Source organism: Alosa alosa, chromosome 2, assembly GCF_017589495.1.
Source record: "Alosa alosa isolate M-15738 ecotype Scorff River chromosome 2, AALO_Geno_1.1, whole genome shotgun sequence".
NCBI lineage: Eukaryota > Metazoa > Chordata > Actinopteri > Clupeiformes > Clupeidae > Alosa > Alosa alosa.
The window spans coordinates 12,022,272-12,042,224 of NC_063190.1; the positions used below are offsets into that span (position 1 = coordinate 12,022,272).

The following is a 19,953-nucleotide window of genomic DNA, read 5'->3' on the forward strand; positions in this document are numbered from 1 at the left end:
TCTGTGTGCTTTGGAAACAGGTGTCTCCAGTGTCTGCCGCTCCCTCATCTCTCTCCACCCCCTCAACACATCCTGAGTATCCACTGGGTATTCATTTGAGCCTTAGTTGAAAGCAAACTTGTCCTTCATATCAAATTTGACACATTTAAAATGTAACATTTGTGTATTTGTGACCATAGCCTTGGTCGGGGTTGAAGTGGTTGTCGTTGCTATTGCATTTGTGACCCTAGCTTTAGTTGTGGATGAAGTTGTGATCACTGGTGAGTTTGAGATAGTCTTTGTTATGGTGCCCGTATCCACTGTTAAATTCTATAATGAGTTAGGATTGGGAGAGAAGCTTATGAGACTAATAGAATGATTTTGTTCTAGTTCCTTTACTAGTAAGGTGTGTGGCTCAACCTTGACACTGCTACCAATTAAGCCTGTTTATGTGTCTGATGGAACAGGGAGCGGAGAACGAAATGCAACTCCCAGGGGACACGGTTTCTCAACAGGTTGCTATGGCACTTTCAACACCTCAGTCACTACATGTCTGCTGGGCTGTTGAAAACGTAAAACATTAATTTATGCTTTGTAAATACTGTATCTTGAGAAAGACATTACCTGGGACATACCGTATATCTGGCAGATGCTTGTTGTCTCTCTGACCTTTAATAATTAATAGTTCAGCTGTTATCCCAACTCAGACACAGAAATCTGCATGTCACGTCATTTTGACCCGTGTGCCTATGTGTTTAGAGATAAGAGGGAACAGAGGGGTTACCAGGATGTCATCTTTAGGGGGGCATTTGGCTTATTTGGGGGGGCAACAAAAAATGGGCGCAAAAGGTATCAGCACAATCTTTTAGTGCAGGCCCCTTGGCAGACACACGGGACCCATAGCCTTGGCTACATATAAACATGTGGTAGTTGTTAAACCATGTGAATAAAATATAACAGTATGGGTTTCCCAGTGCCATTTGTAGTGGGGTTTGTAGTGGACTGATACAACCCAATGCAATGATTGATGTTCTGTAGGCTATCTATCTTATCTATCTATCTATCTATCTATCTATCTGATTTGGGAGCCCCCCACCACACCAGTGGAGATCATTACATGACATAGACTCCCCCAAACACACTCAGTAAAACTGTGTAATTACCAGCTAAATACATAGTAATCACTATTTAATATTGATTTTTGATCATATTGACTTACATTTTAAACGATTCTCATTGACTTTATCTTTAATGTCAGTACACTGTAGGCTATAGTGTGTAGGTCAAATTGAGTGCCTGTCACTTTAAGAACGTGAGAGTAATTAGGCTTCAGTCATGGTTTTAGGCTAGTGGAAAATGGGCATAATGCATATGAATATGTGAATGCAATTCATTATGTTTCCTATGTAATTAGTTTAAATAAATGTTCAAAAACCAAACAAGTGGAAGAACACAATATTCAAGCAGTAGGCCATCGGAAAGCTCAGATCGTGCTCTGTCAGGTGACATGTGATATCAGTGTGATTAGGACTTGGTGAGCAATCCAACAGAGAAGAATGGGTGTGCATTTTGCATTTTTCTCTGGGGGGGGCAGGGTTTATCTCAGGGGAGGCACTGCCTGCCCCAGCCTCCCCCTACGCCCCTGAGGAAATATTATGACTTTGCAGTGTTTCACTGTTCTGCATGGCTGTGTCATAGCTATCTGCTCCGGACTACCAGGTTGCCACTAATCAGAGTCTGATTCAGTGTAGTCCACGTAAAATGGGATGAACAATGCCATCTCCTGTCAGCCTGAAAGGATACTTAAACCCTAACTATTTACTTATCTAGTTAGAGCAGCTGGTGGATCTTTAGGTGAAGTCATGTTGTCTCTTTGATGCGCATCATTGTAAATAAAACTCTGTTCCTGATTTTTCCATTGGTCTAACTGGGTCATCTGTGGTATCAAAATGACCATCACAGTCAAAACCTATATCTATGCCCTTTCAGAATCAGAATCATTTAGTTATTTATTGCCAAGTTTTGTTTTGTTTTTGTGAGAGAAAAAATAGCTCAAGCACATGTGTGATTTGCGAACATTTGTATTTGTTCCTGTCATTTTATAATAGCCACATGTTGAATTGCCTTAAAGGTATGACATGAGTGTTCCCAATGCCTTCTCACAGCATTTTTCTGATTTCAATTAATAGATATTGAAGTTGAATTAAGACAGATTGATCATTTGATCTGAAATGCTCCCAGAAGATTCAGTGCATTGGTATAGTGAGAATGATGATGGAAGTGACAGAAAGGAGATGTGTTTTACACCCCACACACACACACACACACACACACACACAAACTTGGGCTCTGTATGTCTCTGTTTCACCAAAGCTGGGCTGAGAATACAAAGTGTCATGTGAGTTTCGGCTCACCCCCTTTTTAGTGGAAAAATAAAGTCACTGTGAATGAATTAACCAGATGTTGGAGTTGAAAATCACCCTTGGTAGATTTTTTTTTAACACACTAGGCCTAGGCTATATGCCTAACCTTATACTAGATTGCCTTTTATATCTCTCATAAAGTCAAGTCAAGTCAAGTCAATGTATTTCATTGTTTATGTTTCAGGGTGCAACAAAACAATATTGTTTATCTTCTATGTTGATTTTTACTTTTTTTTTTGTCCCTGCTGACTCTCCATACCGATCAGAGTGTGGCACACGTGACGAGCGTTCTTAGCGATGACCTCATCCCTTCAGTGGGATGACGTCAAATACAAGATGGATGGAATCACGACAGCAACACGCTCAACACATTTCTAAAAAGAAAGTGGTATTTCAGTGCTGCCTGGGAATACGGCAAAAATATTGGGTATGTACAATATATTAACTCATTCGCTCTCTAATATCCAGTGGTTGGAACATAACTGTGGAAGTACCTTAGTGGAAAACCCGTCTTTACTGACGTAACGGTGAGGTGGTTTCTTTTTCGCTCCGTACACAATCGACTTCTCTGTGCTTGTGGATGCTGCAACCGAGCTCTCAAAGCAAAATGACAGGAGTGGTTTGACTGCAAGCACTCATGGCCACTGTTTTCCTGTTCATGTTTGTCTCGGAATGTTGTACCGAGAGCCTACAAAATCCTAACAGTGGTCCTGTTGCTTTGCGCGCTACTTTAAGTGTAAAGTGGAAGTCACTGCAACCAGATATTTTGTAGCCTAGCTGAATTCATAGCCACTAGTTGTTGCTACAGTGTTCGACTTGTTTTGAGGCGTCTGTCTCGGGTTTGTGGCTTCGGTGGTTGAATTAAGTAGAGTACTTGCCTTGCCTATTATTTAGCAATGGAAAACTTGAAGTTGATTACTTAACTCAGATCTTAGCAGATTCAAAGCCACGTCTCCCTTATGACCTAATACACCCTAACTGCCGAATGCCTGTATCTGTCAGCAGCATGAGGTAATCTGCCGAGATATCGCGCATGCGTTGCTCTATTTTAAGACTGTTGTGTTAGTCAGTTCTCCGAGACTCTATCCATCTGAATATCTGTCTACTTATTGATTGTTTAGCAGCCACTGTTAATATAGTAGCCTACATAAACCAGATATTGTGTACATGTTTTGAAATTATATCTAACCCATCAGTGCTTGCAGTAGATTTAGCCTACAATGAAATAGTTTGCATGACATTGAAATCACAATTTGATTTTCTTTATTTGGACAAATGTATCTAATTTTCCATTTAGTTTGAAGCATATAAGCAAGTCCAGTCTAGCCTACATGAAGACCCATAGTAAGAGCTGCAAAATCTATAAATGAAATTAAATGTGTTGATAATAACCTCAACCAACATTATGAGTCAGTATTGGTACATTATTAATGCTTTTGTAGTGAATAATATTTTTGTATTTGTATCCTTCCATACATTTCACATGATTAACAGCCGTTCTGCAGATGCAACACTATCCAGTTTCACCATACATTCTTCTTTGTGTCTCCCACAGCTAGAATGGACAACTTGGTTCACTACAGTAACCCAGCGCATGCCATCTCGCTGCTGAGCATCCTCAATGAGCAGCGTCTACGGGGCCAGCTGTGTGACATTGTGCTGGTGGTGGGGGACCAGCGGTACCAGGCCCACCGGAGTGTCCTGGCCGCCAGCAGTGAGTACTTCCAGTCTCTCTTCTCCAGGAGGGACTCGGAGCACCGCGCCATGGTCCAGCTGGACTTCTGTGAGCCTGACGCCTTTGAGCTGGTCCTCAACTACATCTACTCTTCCTCCCTGTTTGTGGACAAGGGCAGCCTGGCTGCCATCCAGGAGATGGGCTACAGCCTGGGCATCCCTTTCCTGACCAACATCATGGCCATGAGGCCGCAGGTTTCATACTGCATCTCCAGAAAAAGGGTGTCCTTTACAGATGAGGATGATGGCGGCTATCAGCAAAGGAGTGTCATCGTACGTCAGAGCCGCGGCGAAGCCGCTGGGGTTGGTGGTGCTCATAGCCAGGGTTCAAGCTTGCTTAAGTCACTGAAGCACGGCCCTTACTCGGCCTCTGAGGAGGAAGCCTTAGCCATGTCGGTTAAAGAACAAAGCCAGGCCTCTCGACTGCGTCGAGGTAATGCAGTCGAGAGGAGCGGTGACTTTACAGATCGTAATCCCAGCAGGTCCTCGGACGACAAGTCCATCAGCTCGGCCACTCCATCCATCATGAAGGGACGGTCAGCTCAGAGCACTAATACATCTGTAAGACCTCAGCTGACCTCGTCTGTATCTTTCAGTGAGTCCCAGATACAGCATGCGAGTTTACTGCCGGATTCCAGTGTTGACCCTGGAGAGGAACAACCAGAGCCCCATTACAGCCCCAAAACGTCCATCTCGGGCCAGCAGACGGAGCGACACCCACCTGTGGACCGCAGCGGACCCCTCATTAAAAGCCTGTTGCGGAGGTCCTTGTCCATGGACAGCCCCGTTCCTATCTTCTCCCCAGCGCTGGAGCTCAAAGACTCACAGAACAGGGAGCACTCTGTGGTGAAAATGGCCACAAAGACGAGCATGACGACGCCGTCGTCCGCTGACCAGAAACACCAGGGGTCACAGGACGTTCCATCTTTGATTCTCAGGGCCAGACACCACAACATGTACGAGAGGGGGGGCGGTCAGGGAACAGACGTCCACGTGAAAACCGAGCCCAGCAGTCCACTGGCTGACCCCTCTGATATTATACGTATTACGGTAGGGGATAATCTACCTGTCAACCTCAGAGACCTGCAAATAAACTTTGATGAGAACCCAAAAGGTTACTTTAACCATGCTGGAAAACGGAGGGCAAGGATAGATAACTTGAGTAATCCGTACAAGCGGTCTCGGATGGTGAATGAACACTATTTCGCACACAAGGACACTGGACCAGCTAATGTACAGAGCACCTCAAACGCGGAGGATGGCAGTGAAGAGCCGGGCGAGTTAAGACCAAACAAGATGTTTAAATGCTGGAACTGTTTAAAGATCTTTCGATCGAATGCGGGTTTGTATCGGCACGTGAACATGTATCACAACCCAGAGAAACCGTACGCCTGCGACATATGTCACAAGCGCTTTCACACCAACTTCAAAGTGTGGACCCACTGCCAGACACAGCACGGTGTGGTGCAGAACCCGGCGGCGTCCTCGAGCTCATACTCGGTGCTGGACGAGAAGTTCCAGAGGAAGCTGATCGACATTGTGCGCGAGCGTGAAATCAAGAAGGCCTTGATCATGAAGCTCAGGAGAAACAAACAGAATCTACAGGCTCAGCCCTTTGCCAAAAAGAGTCTGCGGTCAAGGTCGACCTATGTCTGCCCCTACTGCGGGAAGATGTTCTGGTTCCAGTCGCAGTTCAGGCAGCACCTGAAAATGCACCCAGTAGAGAACGACAACCCTCAGATAGACCGAGGAGTTGAGTCTGCGGAGAACCAGAACCAGATGGCTCACTTGAAAGAAAACCAAAGCAAGGACGTATACCCTTGCAAGCTTTGCAATGCAAAGCTCTCCTCTCCCATGGAGCAAGGGGACCACGAGAGGGGCTGCCGACACGCCACTGTCTGTCCATACTGTGGCCTGCGCTTCTCCAGCCCCTCGGTCAAGAGGGACCACGAGGCCCACTGCGACTACAAGAAGCTCACCTGCCTGGAGTGCATGCGCACCTTCAAGTCCTCCTTCAGCATCTGGCGCCACCAGGTGGAGGTGCACAACCACAACATGATGACCGTCCGGGAGCAGTTGTCGCTCGGCCAGCAGGAGAACCATGGGCAGGACGATGACGACGACGGCGGCGACGCTCCGCCTCGGGGACCGCACCTTCCGCAGCACCACCAGGAGTCGTTGGGCGACAACATGAGGAAGGAGGCCTTCTACCGCGACTCCTCTTCGCTGCCCATGTTCGACTCGGAGGACTCGTCGTACATGCCCGAGGACCTCAGCATGGGCTCTCATGGCGAGCACGGCGAGCTGCAGGTGAAGGAGGAGCCCCTGGAGGAGGCGGTGAGCGAGAGGGAGAGTGCAGCCGCTGGGAGTGCTGCTGCTGCTGCTGCTGCTGCTGCTGCTGCTGCTGCTGCTGCTGCTGCTGCTGCTGCTGCTGCTGCTGCTGCTGCTGCTGCTGCTGCTGCTGCTGCTGCTGCTGCTGCTGCTGCTGCTGCTGCTGCTGCTGCTGCTGCTGCTGCTGCTGCTGCTGCTGCTGCTGCTGCTGCTGCTGCTGCTGCTGCTGCTGCTGCTGCTGCTGCTGCTGCTGCTGCTGCTGCTGCTGCTGCTGCTGCTGCTGCTGCTGCTGCTGCTGCTGCTGCTGCTGCTGCTGCTGCTGCTGCTGCTGCTGCTGCTGCTGCTGCTGCTGCTGCTGCTGCTGCTGCTGCTGCTGCTGCTGCTGCTGCTGCTGCTGCTGCTGCTGCTGCTGCTGCTGCTGCTGCTGCTGCTGCTGCTGCTGCTGCTGCTGCTGCTGCTGCTGCTGCTGCTGCTGCTGCTGCTGCTGCTGCTGCTGCTGCTGCTGCTGCTGCTGCTGCTGCTGCTGCTGCTGCTGCTGCTGCTGCTGCTGCTGCTGCTGCTGCTGCTGCTGCTGCTGCTGCTGCTGCTGCTGCTGCTGCTGCTGCTGCTGCTGCTGCTGCTGCTGCTGCTGCTGCTGCTGCTGCTGCTGCTGCTGCTGCTGCTGCTGCTGCTGCTGCTGCTGCTGCTGCTGCTGCTGCTGCTGCTGCTGCTGCTGCTGCTGCTGCTGCTGCTGCTGCTGCTGCTGCTGCTGCTGCTGCTGCTGCTGCTGCTGCTGCTGCTGCTGCTGCTGCTGCTGCTGCTGCTGCTGCTGCTGCTGCTGCTGCTGCTGCTGCTGCTGCTGCTGCTGCTGCTGCTGCTGCTGCTGCTGCTGCTGCTGCTGCTGCTGCTGCTGCTGCTGCTGCTGCTGCTGCTGCTGCTGCTGCTGCTGCTGCTGCTGCTGCTGCTGCTGCTGCTGCTGCTGCTGCTGCTGCTGCTGCTGCTGCTGCTGCTGCTGCTGCTGCTGCTGCTGCTGCTGCTGCTGCTGCTGCTGCTGCTGCTGCTGCTGCTGCTGCTGCTGCTCCTGCAGTGCCAGAATGGATGGTTGACACGGAAGCAAGATCAGATTATCATGTGATTTGTTTGTTGTGTAACTTTACACTTAGTCATGTCGGGTCTGGCTATTTATTTGTTCCTCTAATTTTGTGGAGCTTTAAAGAATCATTGGTTGTTACAGTCTCCTCAATATCTATGAATGTCGACAAAATTATACAAAACAGAGACAGGAGAAAGTGAAGGGGTCCTGTTTGTATATCAAAATTATCTACATTTAAAGTGGACTAAGTGAGTTTTCCAGCATGAAAATGGAAACAGATACTATCTAACTTCAACTGATGATGTGGAAAATGAGCAGTTAATTGCAGTTCAGATGTTTTGCAGTAGTTCTAATGTACAAATTACGGCCTTGGGTTGAACGAGAATGTGTATAAATATGAATTGCTTACTTCATGTGAGTTCTTTCAATCTGCCTTTGACATTTTTAGTATGTAGGCCTATGCTTAGGAAATGTAATGCTTAACCCTTGTACCAATGAAAAGCCAGTGGTTTATTCAAAGGAAGTGCTTTATTTAGGATTAGTGGTGCAGTTTTAGATTAACTAAGTGCTCTTGCTTATGAATGGTCCGCGTCTTGTGTGCTGGCACAGTAGATGGGTGTTCTGAAAAAAGGTTGCCTTCGTAATTAGTGAATGGATAACTGCCATGGTGTAGCAGCCTTTGGTGACTATTTAACTGACCTATAGCACTTTTGTCATGCCTCTACTACTTACTCAGTAACAGCCCAGGTCATTCACCCGATTGTCACATGTTAATTCATATGGCGTGCAATTCACCTGTGCCATAATTGGGGATCTATGTTTGGGACCTGTGCTGTCCGCTTCATAAACTTCACTTGGCTAAGCATCTTCACTCTATACGAGTTCCCTGCTACTGAAGAGAGGCATATAATAACCTAGAAATTAGAAGTTTTTTATATATATATATATATATATATATATATATATATATATTATAGATTTGATATCAATATATTGTACTTTAATTCAATGGCACTGTTATCTGTTACGTTGTGCAGATGTGACCATATAATATGTCTTAAGAACAAATTTGTATAGCTGGCAGGTGAGCTTGACATTTTGTACAGCGCGTCTGTATTATGTGGTGCATGGTAGTTATCTCCTGTGCAGTGGAATTTGTTGCACAAAATAATGTGGAAAGAGTCCATACATGGTGTTAAAGCAAAATGCAACAGGGTTTTTTGTGATTGGGTGTTTCATCAGTAAAATCTGATCATAAAAGTAAGAACTCTGAAATCATTTGTTTTTAGAAAGAGATGGGATATGAACACACATATTTGTTTTATATATAGGTCTATGGATGATTGTGATTATATTTCAAAATGTTTTGCACAAGTATTATTCAAGCACAATGGCAAAAAACAATCTCTAGTTTCTGCTCACAACAGCTATGATTTCTGCTTATTTTTTACCGATGATTAAAATGGACATGAATTGGAAGTTAAATTACTAGGTTTTGCCATGCAGGTCAGCCTTTACCTCATATTAGTTTTGAATGCTTCACTATCAGCTAATTTGGCAATTCTATTTATGGTCACCTCCCAATTTATGGTTTCAAATAGCTTTTTTTAAGGGGGGAAGGTGTTCTTTGGAGGAGAATTGGGGTGGGCTGGCGTAAGAGGGACCAAGTAGAACATATTTTGAAAATCTTATAGGTGCAACATTTTCTATGTTTATTTTATTACATGGGATGGCATGTAAGCATAGATTTGATCTTCAGATTTTGGAAGTTATTTTTGAGATTGTATGACTTTGAAAGACTTGAATGAAATTAATGATATGACAAATTGGTCATTACGTAAGACAGCCTTTGTATGGTCTCTGCTCAATTTTCTATCTGTACTTTCTGTTTATGGAAAAATCTTTTTGTTAATAATGTATTGCTGCAATAACCTTTGTATGTTATCATTGCAATGATGTGGCTTATGAAATCTACATAAACTTTTGTGTTTAGTGCTCTTTTCTACAGTTTCTTTGCTTGTTTTCTGAAATAAAGGTTTATTGATGCAAAACAATCACATTTTCTTTTTATTATAGCTGTTACGAGAATCCCTTTGGGATTAGTAACTTTTCAAAAAGTTCTTTCTATGAACTAATTCACTTCAGCTTGCAGTTAACATGATTTTTTTGTGCTGGATAGTAGCAGTGAAATATGAACATCGAGGCAGAACCAGTCTGATTGTATCTCATCAGATTTATTTTCTTTCTGGAATCTGAAAACATTAATTTTACATTACACTGACAACAGATAATGCAAATAGCTACCTACATCATATAACAAAAAAGGAATAAATTAAAGAAAATAATCAGGTGTCCATGTATCACAATCTGGTTAGAATTGCTGTATTTACTTATATACAAGACATGATATTAGACCTACATGTTCTAGGAAAAGTGTAGGGTTGGCAGGCACCCTGTGATGGAGTAATCGGTCCACGCTTAAATTTCAACCTCTGTACATTTTTACAGTAATAACTACAATGCGCATCCATGGTTATATTTTCTAAAAGGCAAAGTGTGAGCTGTTGAGAGTTTAGTGAGGAAAATTCTTTATTCACCCTGATAAGCAAGCCACTAACAGATTCTTTTTAGATCGTTTTGCTTCTTCGGAAAAGAGTAGCCTCCAATTTAGGAATTACTGATGCATGAATAGAATATAGTGGAACATGTCCTGTGTTTTATGTTAAACCTAATCATGGTGCATGACGTTGTTGTTTTATTATGGCAATGTCAGCAGATCGATGATAAGGCGATGTATGTCCTGTGATCATTTGTTTAAAAAATCTTGGTAGAGCAATGAGAAGACTGCGCTCTCACTTTTACAGCGCCAACGTGTCTTTAATAAGTCGTCTCATTGTTGTGCTTACAGATGTCCCAAGGGAGTCCGTGATCTGGTAAGTGATCTTGTACAAGTAGGGTTGGACATCTTTCAGACTGGTGTCAAACACATTGTCCACTTCCGATTGAGTGGGCATTTTTGGCAGGTACTCGTGACGGTTGATGACTTCCACAATGTTGATGACCTTTTCACCCAATTTTTCGCCCACTTTTTCACGACAGATCTGACGCTCCTGTTCATTAGCCAAATTCACTACATTTACTTTGATGCTCCAAACCTCCCATGGGATGCATTCGTCAGAGAAAGGCCATCGTGATTTCTTCTTCTGGTAGAACTCCAATGAGATTTGACCCATCCCATCACTCCCAGAGTTGCTTAGAGCATCCTGTTTTAAAAGAAAGTAAAAGGGGTTAATTGTCAGATTGATAACGCGACCAAACTGATGCTTCACATTACTTGAAAAACTAGGCCAGTTGTTGCCAGTTACCTTGAACTCGCCAACAGCTTTCCTGATAACCCTGTCCAGCTCATCCGAGGTCACTCGCACGAAAGTGAAGTCGATGAAATCACAGTCAATGTCTTGTGTACCGACTGTACCGATGGAGTACGTGCCTTCTTTCTTGTAATGGAATTTCCCTGTGCTCCTGTGTAGCAGTATCGTGTGCAATAACGCCAACATAGCTTCGTCAACTTGTCTTCCCTCCACCGTCACCTCCAAGACTTCTGAACGGCAATTCATTGCGAATTATCTTTGTCAACAGAACTGGAAGAAAACAACGTCATACGCGAAATAGAAATCTAGCGACAACAGCTTCTGATTGTTTGTTTACGTCGCACACCAGCCGTTAGCCTCGGCAGGCCTGCTAGCTTCTAGCTACTAGCTAACTGTTACTTCATCAGCATATGCTAATTGTCAGTTGGCTAAGGTTAGCTAACTAACACTGCGATGTGCAGCGATAAAAACAACGTCTCTAATAAAAAATGTTGTCGTTAAGTATCTTACAAGTTAAAACGATTGTCTTGGCCAACGGTTGTTCGTATGTGTACGAATCAATCCATAGTAAAAAATGAATTCGCACGCATACAAAATATGCCCCCGTCCCTTCGACAACGTAGGAGGAGTCTCAGCAGTAAACAACGAGAAGTGAACTACGGGAAGTGATTTGGGCCAAAATTGTTTGAACATTCCAACACGTGACTTATTCACGGGAACCGTCATAATAATAGGTAACGGTGGTAAAATGAAAGTCCAGTATATTTTCACTGTTACTGAGACAGTGCCCTATTTTTTCAGATTAGTCGATATACCATAAGTAATCTGACAGTACGAAAATGGACATGCATGTTTGATTTGGACTACGACAGCTGTCGTTAGTACTCCATTATGATAGTGGTCGCTGTGATAGGATAGAACTACGTCGATACGAAAACCGAGGAGAGAAACTTCTTCCATAGCAACGTCAAGATACAAGAGCATCTCCTAGCGCATGTTTCAGAGGTTGAGTTTTTTGTTTTTTTTAGTTTTAGATTTAAAGTTTTAGCTCTACACAAAGTCTCCAAGAATTAGGTGACGTTATTCGCTTTGCCAATGAGATGCAATTTTCTCAGTGAAAGTTAGATGAGCTTGGGGTGATAATCATGCTTATGATTTTACGCCATCGTTGTTTGCTAGCATTAGCTCAACGTTAACTGCAATCCTCCGCGGTTGGGTTGGGGGTTTATTGTTTATATCGTGTAACACCTATGTCAGCTATGCACATAAAATGGTGCATAAAATCATGTCTTGGATTGTGCTGTCAGTGTCTGCGCTCAGCATTATTTCTACAGTGGCTTTTAACGACACTGTAAATCAAACAGACTCGCCCTCAGGTGTCAATAACACCAACGTTACCGAGGAACCTACATCCTCAACGCCTACTCAATCTGACTTTTTTGAAACGACAACAATTGAGGAGGACTTCTTCACCGACACAATATTACCAATCACGACTAATGTTACAGACAGCACACCAACGGACAGTAGCTTCACAGATGCCAGCACTACAGAGAGCATTAAAGTTACAGTTCCGACAGGTATTCTGCCTTTAAGCAGGAAACAGTAATCTGTTAATCTGTTATCATCTGTGTCGTGTTGATTTATTTGCCATTTTTGTCCTTGTAGAATGCTTATGTGATATTACTCCAAACTTCTGCGATATTGGCTGCTGCTGTGACAATTTGGATTGCGAAATAGATGACTTGAGCTCAGTCTTCAATGGTTGTGAAAAAGAAACAAGGTTGGATATATTTCGTGTCGTTTTTGTGTACAGTGTGTGAGTGAGAGAGAGAGAGAGTTAGACATGTCTAAGAGATAAACACCCGTGCTACATATAGCCCTAAATGTTATTGGGTGCAATATCTGGTGTAATTTTGATTTGGGTCTCATGTAACCCTAGGCCACCAGGTGTGTGCATTGAGAAATGGTTGATGTTCCGAGCAAACATTGATCCGGACCTCATTACAGAGACTGATTCATTATTCTGCGTGAGAGAAGAAGGTAATGAAATGTTTAATATTATCCAATATCCAGAATACCACATTCAGATACAGTAGTCATTTGGATGAAACAAAGTGATATGTCCCCTTTCAGCTCCTAGAGGCTTAGTGTTATACCCATTTGTTCATGGAGTAATCTCCTTTTCGTATATATGTTTTTCATATATATATTTATTATTATTTGGTCTTGGCCAAATATTTATATATTTTTTATTTTCTTCTATTATGTGTTTTTATAACAGCAAAGACAACAGAGCAGCAAAGCCTCCCTGCTCTTTCAGAGCAGCAGGACAAGGTGTTCCCTTCCTTCCTACAGCAAGATGACACAACTACAGACTCTATCATCAAAGATTTTTATAAGGTAAAGGGGGTTTTAATCAATGCCGCCCTTCTCGATATGCTTTAGATGTATCTGTGGTTTGAATTTCCCCTTGGGCATCAATAAAGTATCTGTCTATCTATCTATTTATCTATCTGTTTACCCAACAAGTTTAGCCAGGCAGTGGTGTTTGGTGAAATGTAATGTAGCCTAGCCTATGTAAGTCAGAAGTGTGTCCAGTTTTTGTGGGTAATGTGACCATCTCGGTCTCCGCCTGTCCTTCCATCAGGTTGATGATATGATACTTATTCAGTACAATCGTATTTCCATGCTGGGTACACTCAAACAGCCATCACCTGGAGTAGCCTCATCCCTCTGTGTTGACCTCAACCCAGCCAGTAAGCGCTTTAAAGTACAGTTTGTTTGTTTGTTTGTTTGTTTGTTTGTTTAAAAAATATGTTGACCAGGCAAAATAAATGATGAATATCGTTATAACCAATACCATTTCTATTCTAAACTAAACTGTTTTTTTGTGACTCATGCAATTCCACTTCTATTTCTTTCGAAGGATTCTTGCGCTCCACATCACACTCTTGTTCTCGAGCCTTGAATGCTCAGTCCTGCTCAAACGATCCCAGACTGAATGTGCACACTTACTTTAAAGACATTAGCCTGCTCAGGGTAATGGAATATTTTGTTGTCATATATGATGTTGCACAGTACATTACACACAACACAGTTGGATGACTTCCATATTATCTATTACTACAGGTGCCAAATCCACAAAACGTGGATATTTCAGACTTACTGGTAAGATCAATCAGATGCACATACATAATACGATACATTGTCTAGTCATGGTGGCTCTTGATTCAGCCTATATAAAAATCGTAACCACTTTTTATTCAATTAGATCCCCGTAATCCCTGTGGCCATATGGTCACAGCCCAGTGAACAAAATGGCACCTGTTTGAATGTTGTGTCTAAGGTGAGGAACAGACCAACAAACCATTTTTGGACGTTCCAGTATTGCCTGTTTGGAGCACCAAGATTTTCTGTTTTTTTGTTTGTTTGTTTTTCCATCTAGGTTGAGTACATTATTGAGTTTTCACATGCAGGGGAAATCACAAGTGCAACACTACGTGCCAGCTTCCTGAATTCAAGCCTGGATGCACAAATATTACAGGAGTTTTCGGTCACATTTCAGGTAAGCTAGTTGTTTTGACAGTTTGGAAACTGTTACTATTAATCAGTACATTATTAATCAGTACATTATTAATCAGTACATAATATTTCAGTGTCACTAGGCATGGTCTTTTAAAAAGGGAATTGTTTGGCTCTGTCTACCATTGTAATGTTGTAACTGTTTTGTTTGCTTTGTTAACAGTTAGCCACTGCTGGCCCCACGCCTGCCCCTTTGCCAGCAATGGGGCTGATTGTTGGAAACCCAGTGACCGGTCGGTTTGGTGAAGAGGCCAATTCTGTATCTTTTCTACTCAACCAAACAGAGTCCAGCCAAAGTGGTCAGTACAAAGAGGATAAACACGAGAGCATTTATAGTTCTCCAGTTACTGTAAACAAGATATAATACTATTTGTAAGCTTTAATGAGTATTCACAAATGAAATCATCTTCTGTGAAACAAAACAAAGGGTGTCAGTTGACCTTAGTAGATCTTGAGAAGATCTTAGGCATTATCCCAGACTCTCTGAAAACACTTTACCAAAAAATACCAACTAAAATCCACAGTAATCATACCGAAGTGTTTGTTTATCCTTGCTGCTGTTGTGTTCTGCATTATTCTTCCATAACTGTGTGTGTCAGCTGACAACTCTGGCTCCAGCAGCAGCCTGCTCAGTTCCTCTAGCCGTGCGCGTGCCCATCCGCTTCACATACAACTCCATCTCTGGCTGCTCCTTCAGGTGAAGCAGACAACAACCCACACACAGCACTTCTTCTTAAAAACTTTTTTATTTTTTATTATTATTATTATTATTATTATTACAAAAACACAGGTGATTTGTTTAACTTGTTATCCAGAATACATATTAAACCTGAGCTATGATTTTCTTCCCCCTGTGCAAAACTGTAGGTCTGCCTCCCAAAACTGTAGTGAGCTGAGATTAGACATGTATACAGTCTTGACTGGCATGGCAACCCCTGACGTGGTGGCGATGAGTTCAGGCCCCAAGCCAGATTGGGCTGAGGTCATCACTGAAGACTGCCTAGAGTCCCAAGCTGTAAGCTGCTTATTCATGCTATTAATTGAACTTCAGTATATTGCATGCTTTTATCAGTGTTCTAGTATTATACCAGTAATAGCATTTCTTATTCTAAAAGTATGACCCAAACCACACTCAATTCAGGGTGGCCTTGGTGTTCATTAATGTAACTCTATACTCTCAAATGGTCACATGTTCACATGGTCATATGCTAAACACACACTTAATTTTGCGCATAAGCAGGTTTGTTTCCCCCCCCCATTTACTTGCTACATGTTTTCTCATATTAAAGGACACATGCTTATCATTTCATGTGGCCATTTGCTGCCTGTGACCAATGTTTTGTCTGCATTTCAGGAGGGCTCATGTGAGACTGGTTGTTATGTCCCTCACTCCCTGTCCATTCAGTTTCTCTGGGCCAAGAGAGGGCTGCTGTCTCTTCCACAGAATTACATCCTTGGGGGAAAGTACAAATTTGGTTGTCAGAAAGTTAAGGTATGATTATGAAAACTATATTGCTAAGGCACTTCATCAGTTGCACAGCTGCTCAGTTTGTTCTGATTGTTCTCATTCAGCTGAGAAAAAGTTTATTGTGGAACATCAAGTACAATATATTATTATCAAAACAGAAGTTTGAATTTCGATTATAGCTGAACCTTTTGATAGAATATATAGAGGTGTCAAAATGTAACTCTTCTGCTTCAAGATTTCTTCAAGACAAACACACACACTATGTATTTGACTAATAATGAAATGAAACTGGAATCTTAAGTTATATTTATTAGCCCAGTCCTACAGGAATGTTCCTCAGCTGCCCATAAAAGGAATATGGTTCAGGGCTTCCTCTTCTGGGGCCTGTACTACGAAGCGGGGTTACTGGCTTATCTGGGTAACTTCGAGAGTAACTTGATCACGTGTGGCGTAACTTCCCGATTAACCCGTACTACGAAAGGTGGATAGGTTTTAACCGAGGTATGCTGCCATGGCAATTTACGTTTCATCTCAAACCTGCTCCGAGCAGTTTATGTTTTTGGTTAACCCAAGGTTTCCGTTAACCACACCCTTTATAAGTACCACCCCTCCACTAACAATTTTTTTCCCGAGACATGTCGGCGTACCTGGATGATCCATACGACATTGGAGCGCAAATCGTGAGGGACTCTCTTCGCAGGGCGAGGGGTTTTAGAGACCGCCAGAAAATATATATAGCCTACCCGGACGATTCTCTATGAAGATATTGATTGTAAGGAATTCATTATCTTTGTCAGATGATCTAGGAAGACGTCTCATAGCAATGCCCGTACGTGGACATTCATGTATTCCATCGGTGATGCTGAACATCTGAGCAAGAATACTGTATGTCCGAAAATAAATCGGACATAGGCCTACAGTATGCTGAACATCTGAGCAAGAATAGCCTAAAATAAATCGGACATAGCCTACAGTAGGCCTAATAAATTAAAAGCACCATTTTAACAAACTTGTTGAATTGAATGTCATATTACTGTACCCTGCACATAAAGGCTACACATTTTCACAGCACCAGAATCCGACCGAATGCCTCCCTCAACCCCCCCCATAATCGGCCTTCCACTATTATTTGCTATGGCCAACTCCTCTGCTACTGTAAAACACTCTGGTGCCTTTCCTCCTACAGTAGTGTTCAAAGACACCTTTTTCTTGTTAGCTGTAAAACAGAGGCCAAGTGAAGGCTATAAGCTAGGCCTACATGTTTTCATAATTAAGAAATATTAATGCAAGCTATAACTATATAAACCTACTATTCTGAATAATGTTTTTGTGTTTCATTTTCACCTGCTGCCATGTGCGTTTGGCAATGGTGTTGCATCTGAAATGTTCACAGGATTAGGCACTAAATCAGTCAATGGGGGCTACTTAAACATTCAATTATCCTTATTACTGTAATCTATATGCCCACTTCTGAATTGGGTTGCATCTGTAGGCCTTTCTATGAACTCAAAATAGGCTATTTAATTATTTAAACTCATTTCAGACATTCCGCAAGCTACTAATCCTCCGTAACACATATCTGAAGAACATGTGGGAATAAAACTTTACTTTTAGGCATTTAGGCTACCCGATCTGCAATACGTTGCCGACGTATTTGATTTTTGTCGTAGAGTGGGTTTTAATTCCTCATAACTTGTCATAATAATTGTGCATTCCTCATCCGTAAAAATAAGGTAATCGCGTCATCATTGAAAGTGGTGACTTGCGCTGCAACCAGCCCCTTTTATGTGAACGCAAGACAAACTCAATTAGGTTAACCCCGCTCAACAAATCAACTTCATAATCAGCGTCGTAGTACCGATTAACACCACTTAAGATAACCAGGTTTTGTCAACCCTGGTTTAACAAAGTAACCCTGGATTACATCTGGGTAGGTTAAACTCCCTTCGTAGTACAGGACCCTGGTGTGTCTTTCATATAAAGAGTCTTGATATGATTTCTACTGACAATTGCCCAAGGAAAAGAATTGAACAAAAAGAATGGAGAACCAGGATGTTTTAAAAGAAAATGAATCAGCAATTTCTACATATATTTGTGTATACAATCAGCTATGCTTGGGTTTTTATCAGAAAAGGCTTACATTAGAATAAATATTGTAATAAGTTTGTCATTGTTGTTTTCACATTATTCTCATACCAGACTCTGAATTTCCTACTTTACCTCATCTGCTGACTTTTGCCACCACCCCTTCCTCCTTTCTTTTTTTAGTGTCCCCTTGCTTACCCGTTAGCTGTCACCTCGGAGGTGACCTTCTCGGAGATCACGGCATACCCTGAGCCTCCCAGAGGAGTGCCTCAACCTCAGTGGAAGTTTCCATACTCCTTTTTCTCCCGGGGACAAGAGGAGCTGGATGGGGGTCTTTGAAGGAGGACACCGAAATGTCACTATCTCCCTCCATCCAAATGTTTCACAGTTTCACAACCTACACTGTTTTGTTTAGTGTTATATGGGTTTCATCCAAAACAAAGCTACCCATGGTATGAATCAGGTTCTGATCCTATGTATTAGGATTTGTAAGAGTGTGTGACTGTAAATAGTCAGGATACTACTTCACACACATCAAAAAAAGGAAGAATTTGGTCAGTGTGTGTGTTCTGACATGCAGCTTGTGGTTATTTCAGGAATTTTTATTATTATTATATTATTATTATTATTATTATTATTAAATAATGTTGAAATATATGCTAATGTGTATATAGTTGTAATAACAGCTATGTTAAATAAATATTTTGATTTTTTAAAATAATTTGTATGCCCGTCGGTTGCATCCCGAAAAGTTCACCTCAGTGCACTTTCAAGAGCAGGGGTTTACCCTAATATAAGGTATCTATGTTCTATAAAACTATGTTTTGTCATGTGTTTACACCACCCCATCTCATTATCTCCCTGAACTAAATTATTATGACCGCTGCGGAGCGAAGCTGCGGTCATATAGGTTTAGTCAGATTTTTTTTTTTTTTTTTTTTTTTTTTTTTCGCATGTCCAAATTTCCGTCAAGGATTCCCGGGACACTGAAAGACCGGGGTACACGAAACTTGGTGGGCATGTAACCCCACATGGATAGCATGGAACCATCGTTTTTCGTTTTGATCTGTAGCCCCCTGGACTGGACCCCCCGAAAGGAGGGTAGGGCAGACACAGTTTTCTGTGAATATCTCGAGAACTGTAGGGTTTAGGAGGACCATTTTTTTTGTATGTTGATCTCAAGGGGCCATGTCAACCCATTCCATAACCACTCATTTCATGTATAGCGCCACCTAGTTAAACACAAAAAAGTAAAAATGAGGTGTTGTAATCGTAGATATCTGTGACCTAACATAGTCAAAACTGCACGAAATTAGAAGTGTAGGATCATTATGACACCCTCTGAATGCACACCAAGTTTCGTGGAATTCCGTTCATGGGGGACCACACAATAAGTTAATTTATGTTACTATACACCAACTGGCCTGTAGGTGGCCGGAGACAGTTTTCTGTGAATATCTCGAGAACCGTAGGGCCTAGGAGGTCCACCTTTTTTTTGTATGTTGGTCTTAAGGGGGCATGTCAACTTATTTCATGTATAGCGCCACCTAGTTAAAAATTAAAAAGCAAAAAATTGGGTGTTTTCATCACAATATCTCTGGCTGACATGGTCAAAACTGCACGAAATTGAAAGTGTAGGATCATTATGACCCCTTCCGAATGCATGCCAAGTTTTGTGAACTTTCGTTCATGGGGGGTCTTACAATATAATGATTTATGTGTACATTTAGTGACACCAACGTACAACAAGGATTCCTGGGACACTGAAAGACCGGGGTACACGAAACTTGGTGGGCATGTAACCCCACATGGATAGCATGGAACCATCGTTTTTCGTTTTGATCTGTAGCCCCCGCTGGACTGGACCCCCCGAAAGGAGGGTAGGGCAGACACAGTTTTCTGTGA

General features: G+C 42.9%; 3 protein-coding genes across 3 annotated transcripts; 2 read left to right on the top strand and 1 right to left on the bottom strand.

Moving 5' to 3' along the window:
- The first annotated feature begins 2,726 nt into the window (after window positions 1-2,726).
- Window positions 2,727-18,387, top strand: zbtb21 (zinc finger and BTB domain containing 21). The gene is made up of 4 exons (XM_048267126.1): window positions 2,727-2,829; window positions 3,958-6,536; window positions 15,611-15,658; window positions 18,232-18,387. The coding sequence occupies exons 2-4, from the start codon at window positions 3,963-3,965 to the stop codon at window positions 18,385-18,387; spliced, it is 2,778 nt and encodes a 925-aa protein (XP_048123083.1). The 5' UTR covers window positions 2,727-2,829; window positions 3,958-3,962.
- atg101 (autophagy related 101) lies at window positions 9,753-11,550 on the bottom strand. Its single transcript, XM_048234103.1, has 2 exons — window positions 10,905-11,550; window positions 9,753-10,802 (listed from the first exon to the last, which is right to left on the bottom strand). The coding sequence occupies exons 1-2, from the start codon at window positions 11,154-11,156 to the stop codon at window positions 10,398-10,400; spliced, it is 657 nt and encodes a 218-aa protein (XP_048090060.1). The 5' UTR covers window positions 11,157-11,550; the 3' UTR covers window positions 9,753-10,397.
- On the top strand, window positions 11,642-15,505 carry LOC125287996 (tectonic-3-like). The gene is made up of 12 exons (XM_048234090.1): window positions 11,642-12,490; window positions 12,579-12,693; window positions 12,853-12,953; window positions 13,195-13,313; window positions 13,561-13,669; window positions 13,840-13,952; window positions 14,043-14,081; window positions 14,185-14,259; window positions 14,359-14,478; window positions 14,659-14,794; window positions 15,095-15,192; window positions 15,363-15,505. Exons 1-12 carry the CDS (start codon window positions 12,181-12,183, stop codon window positions 15,381-15,383), a joined length of 1,356 nt encoding a protein of 451 aa, XP_048090047.1. The 5' UTR covers window positions 11,642-12,180; the 3' UTR covers window positions 15,384-15,505.
- Window positions 18,388-19,953: the final 1,566 nt, after the last annotated feature.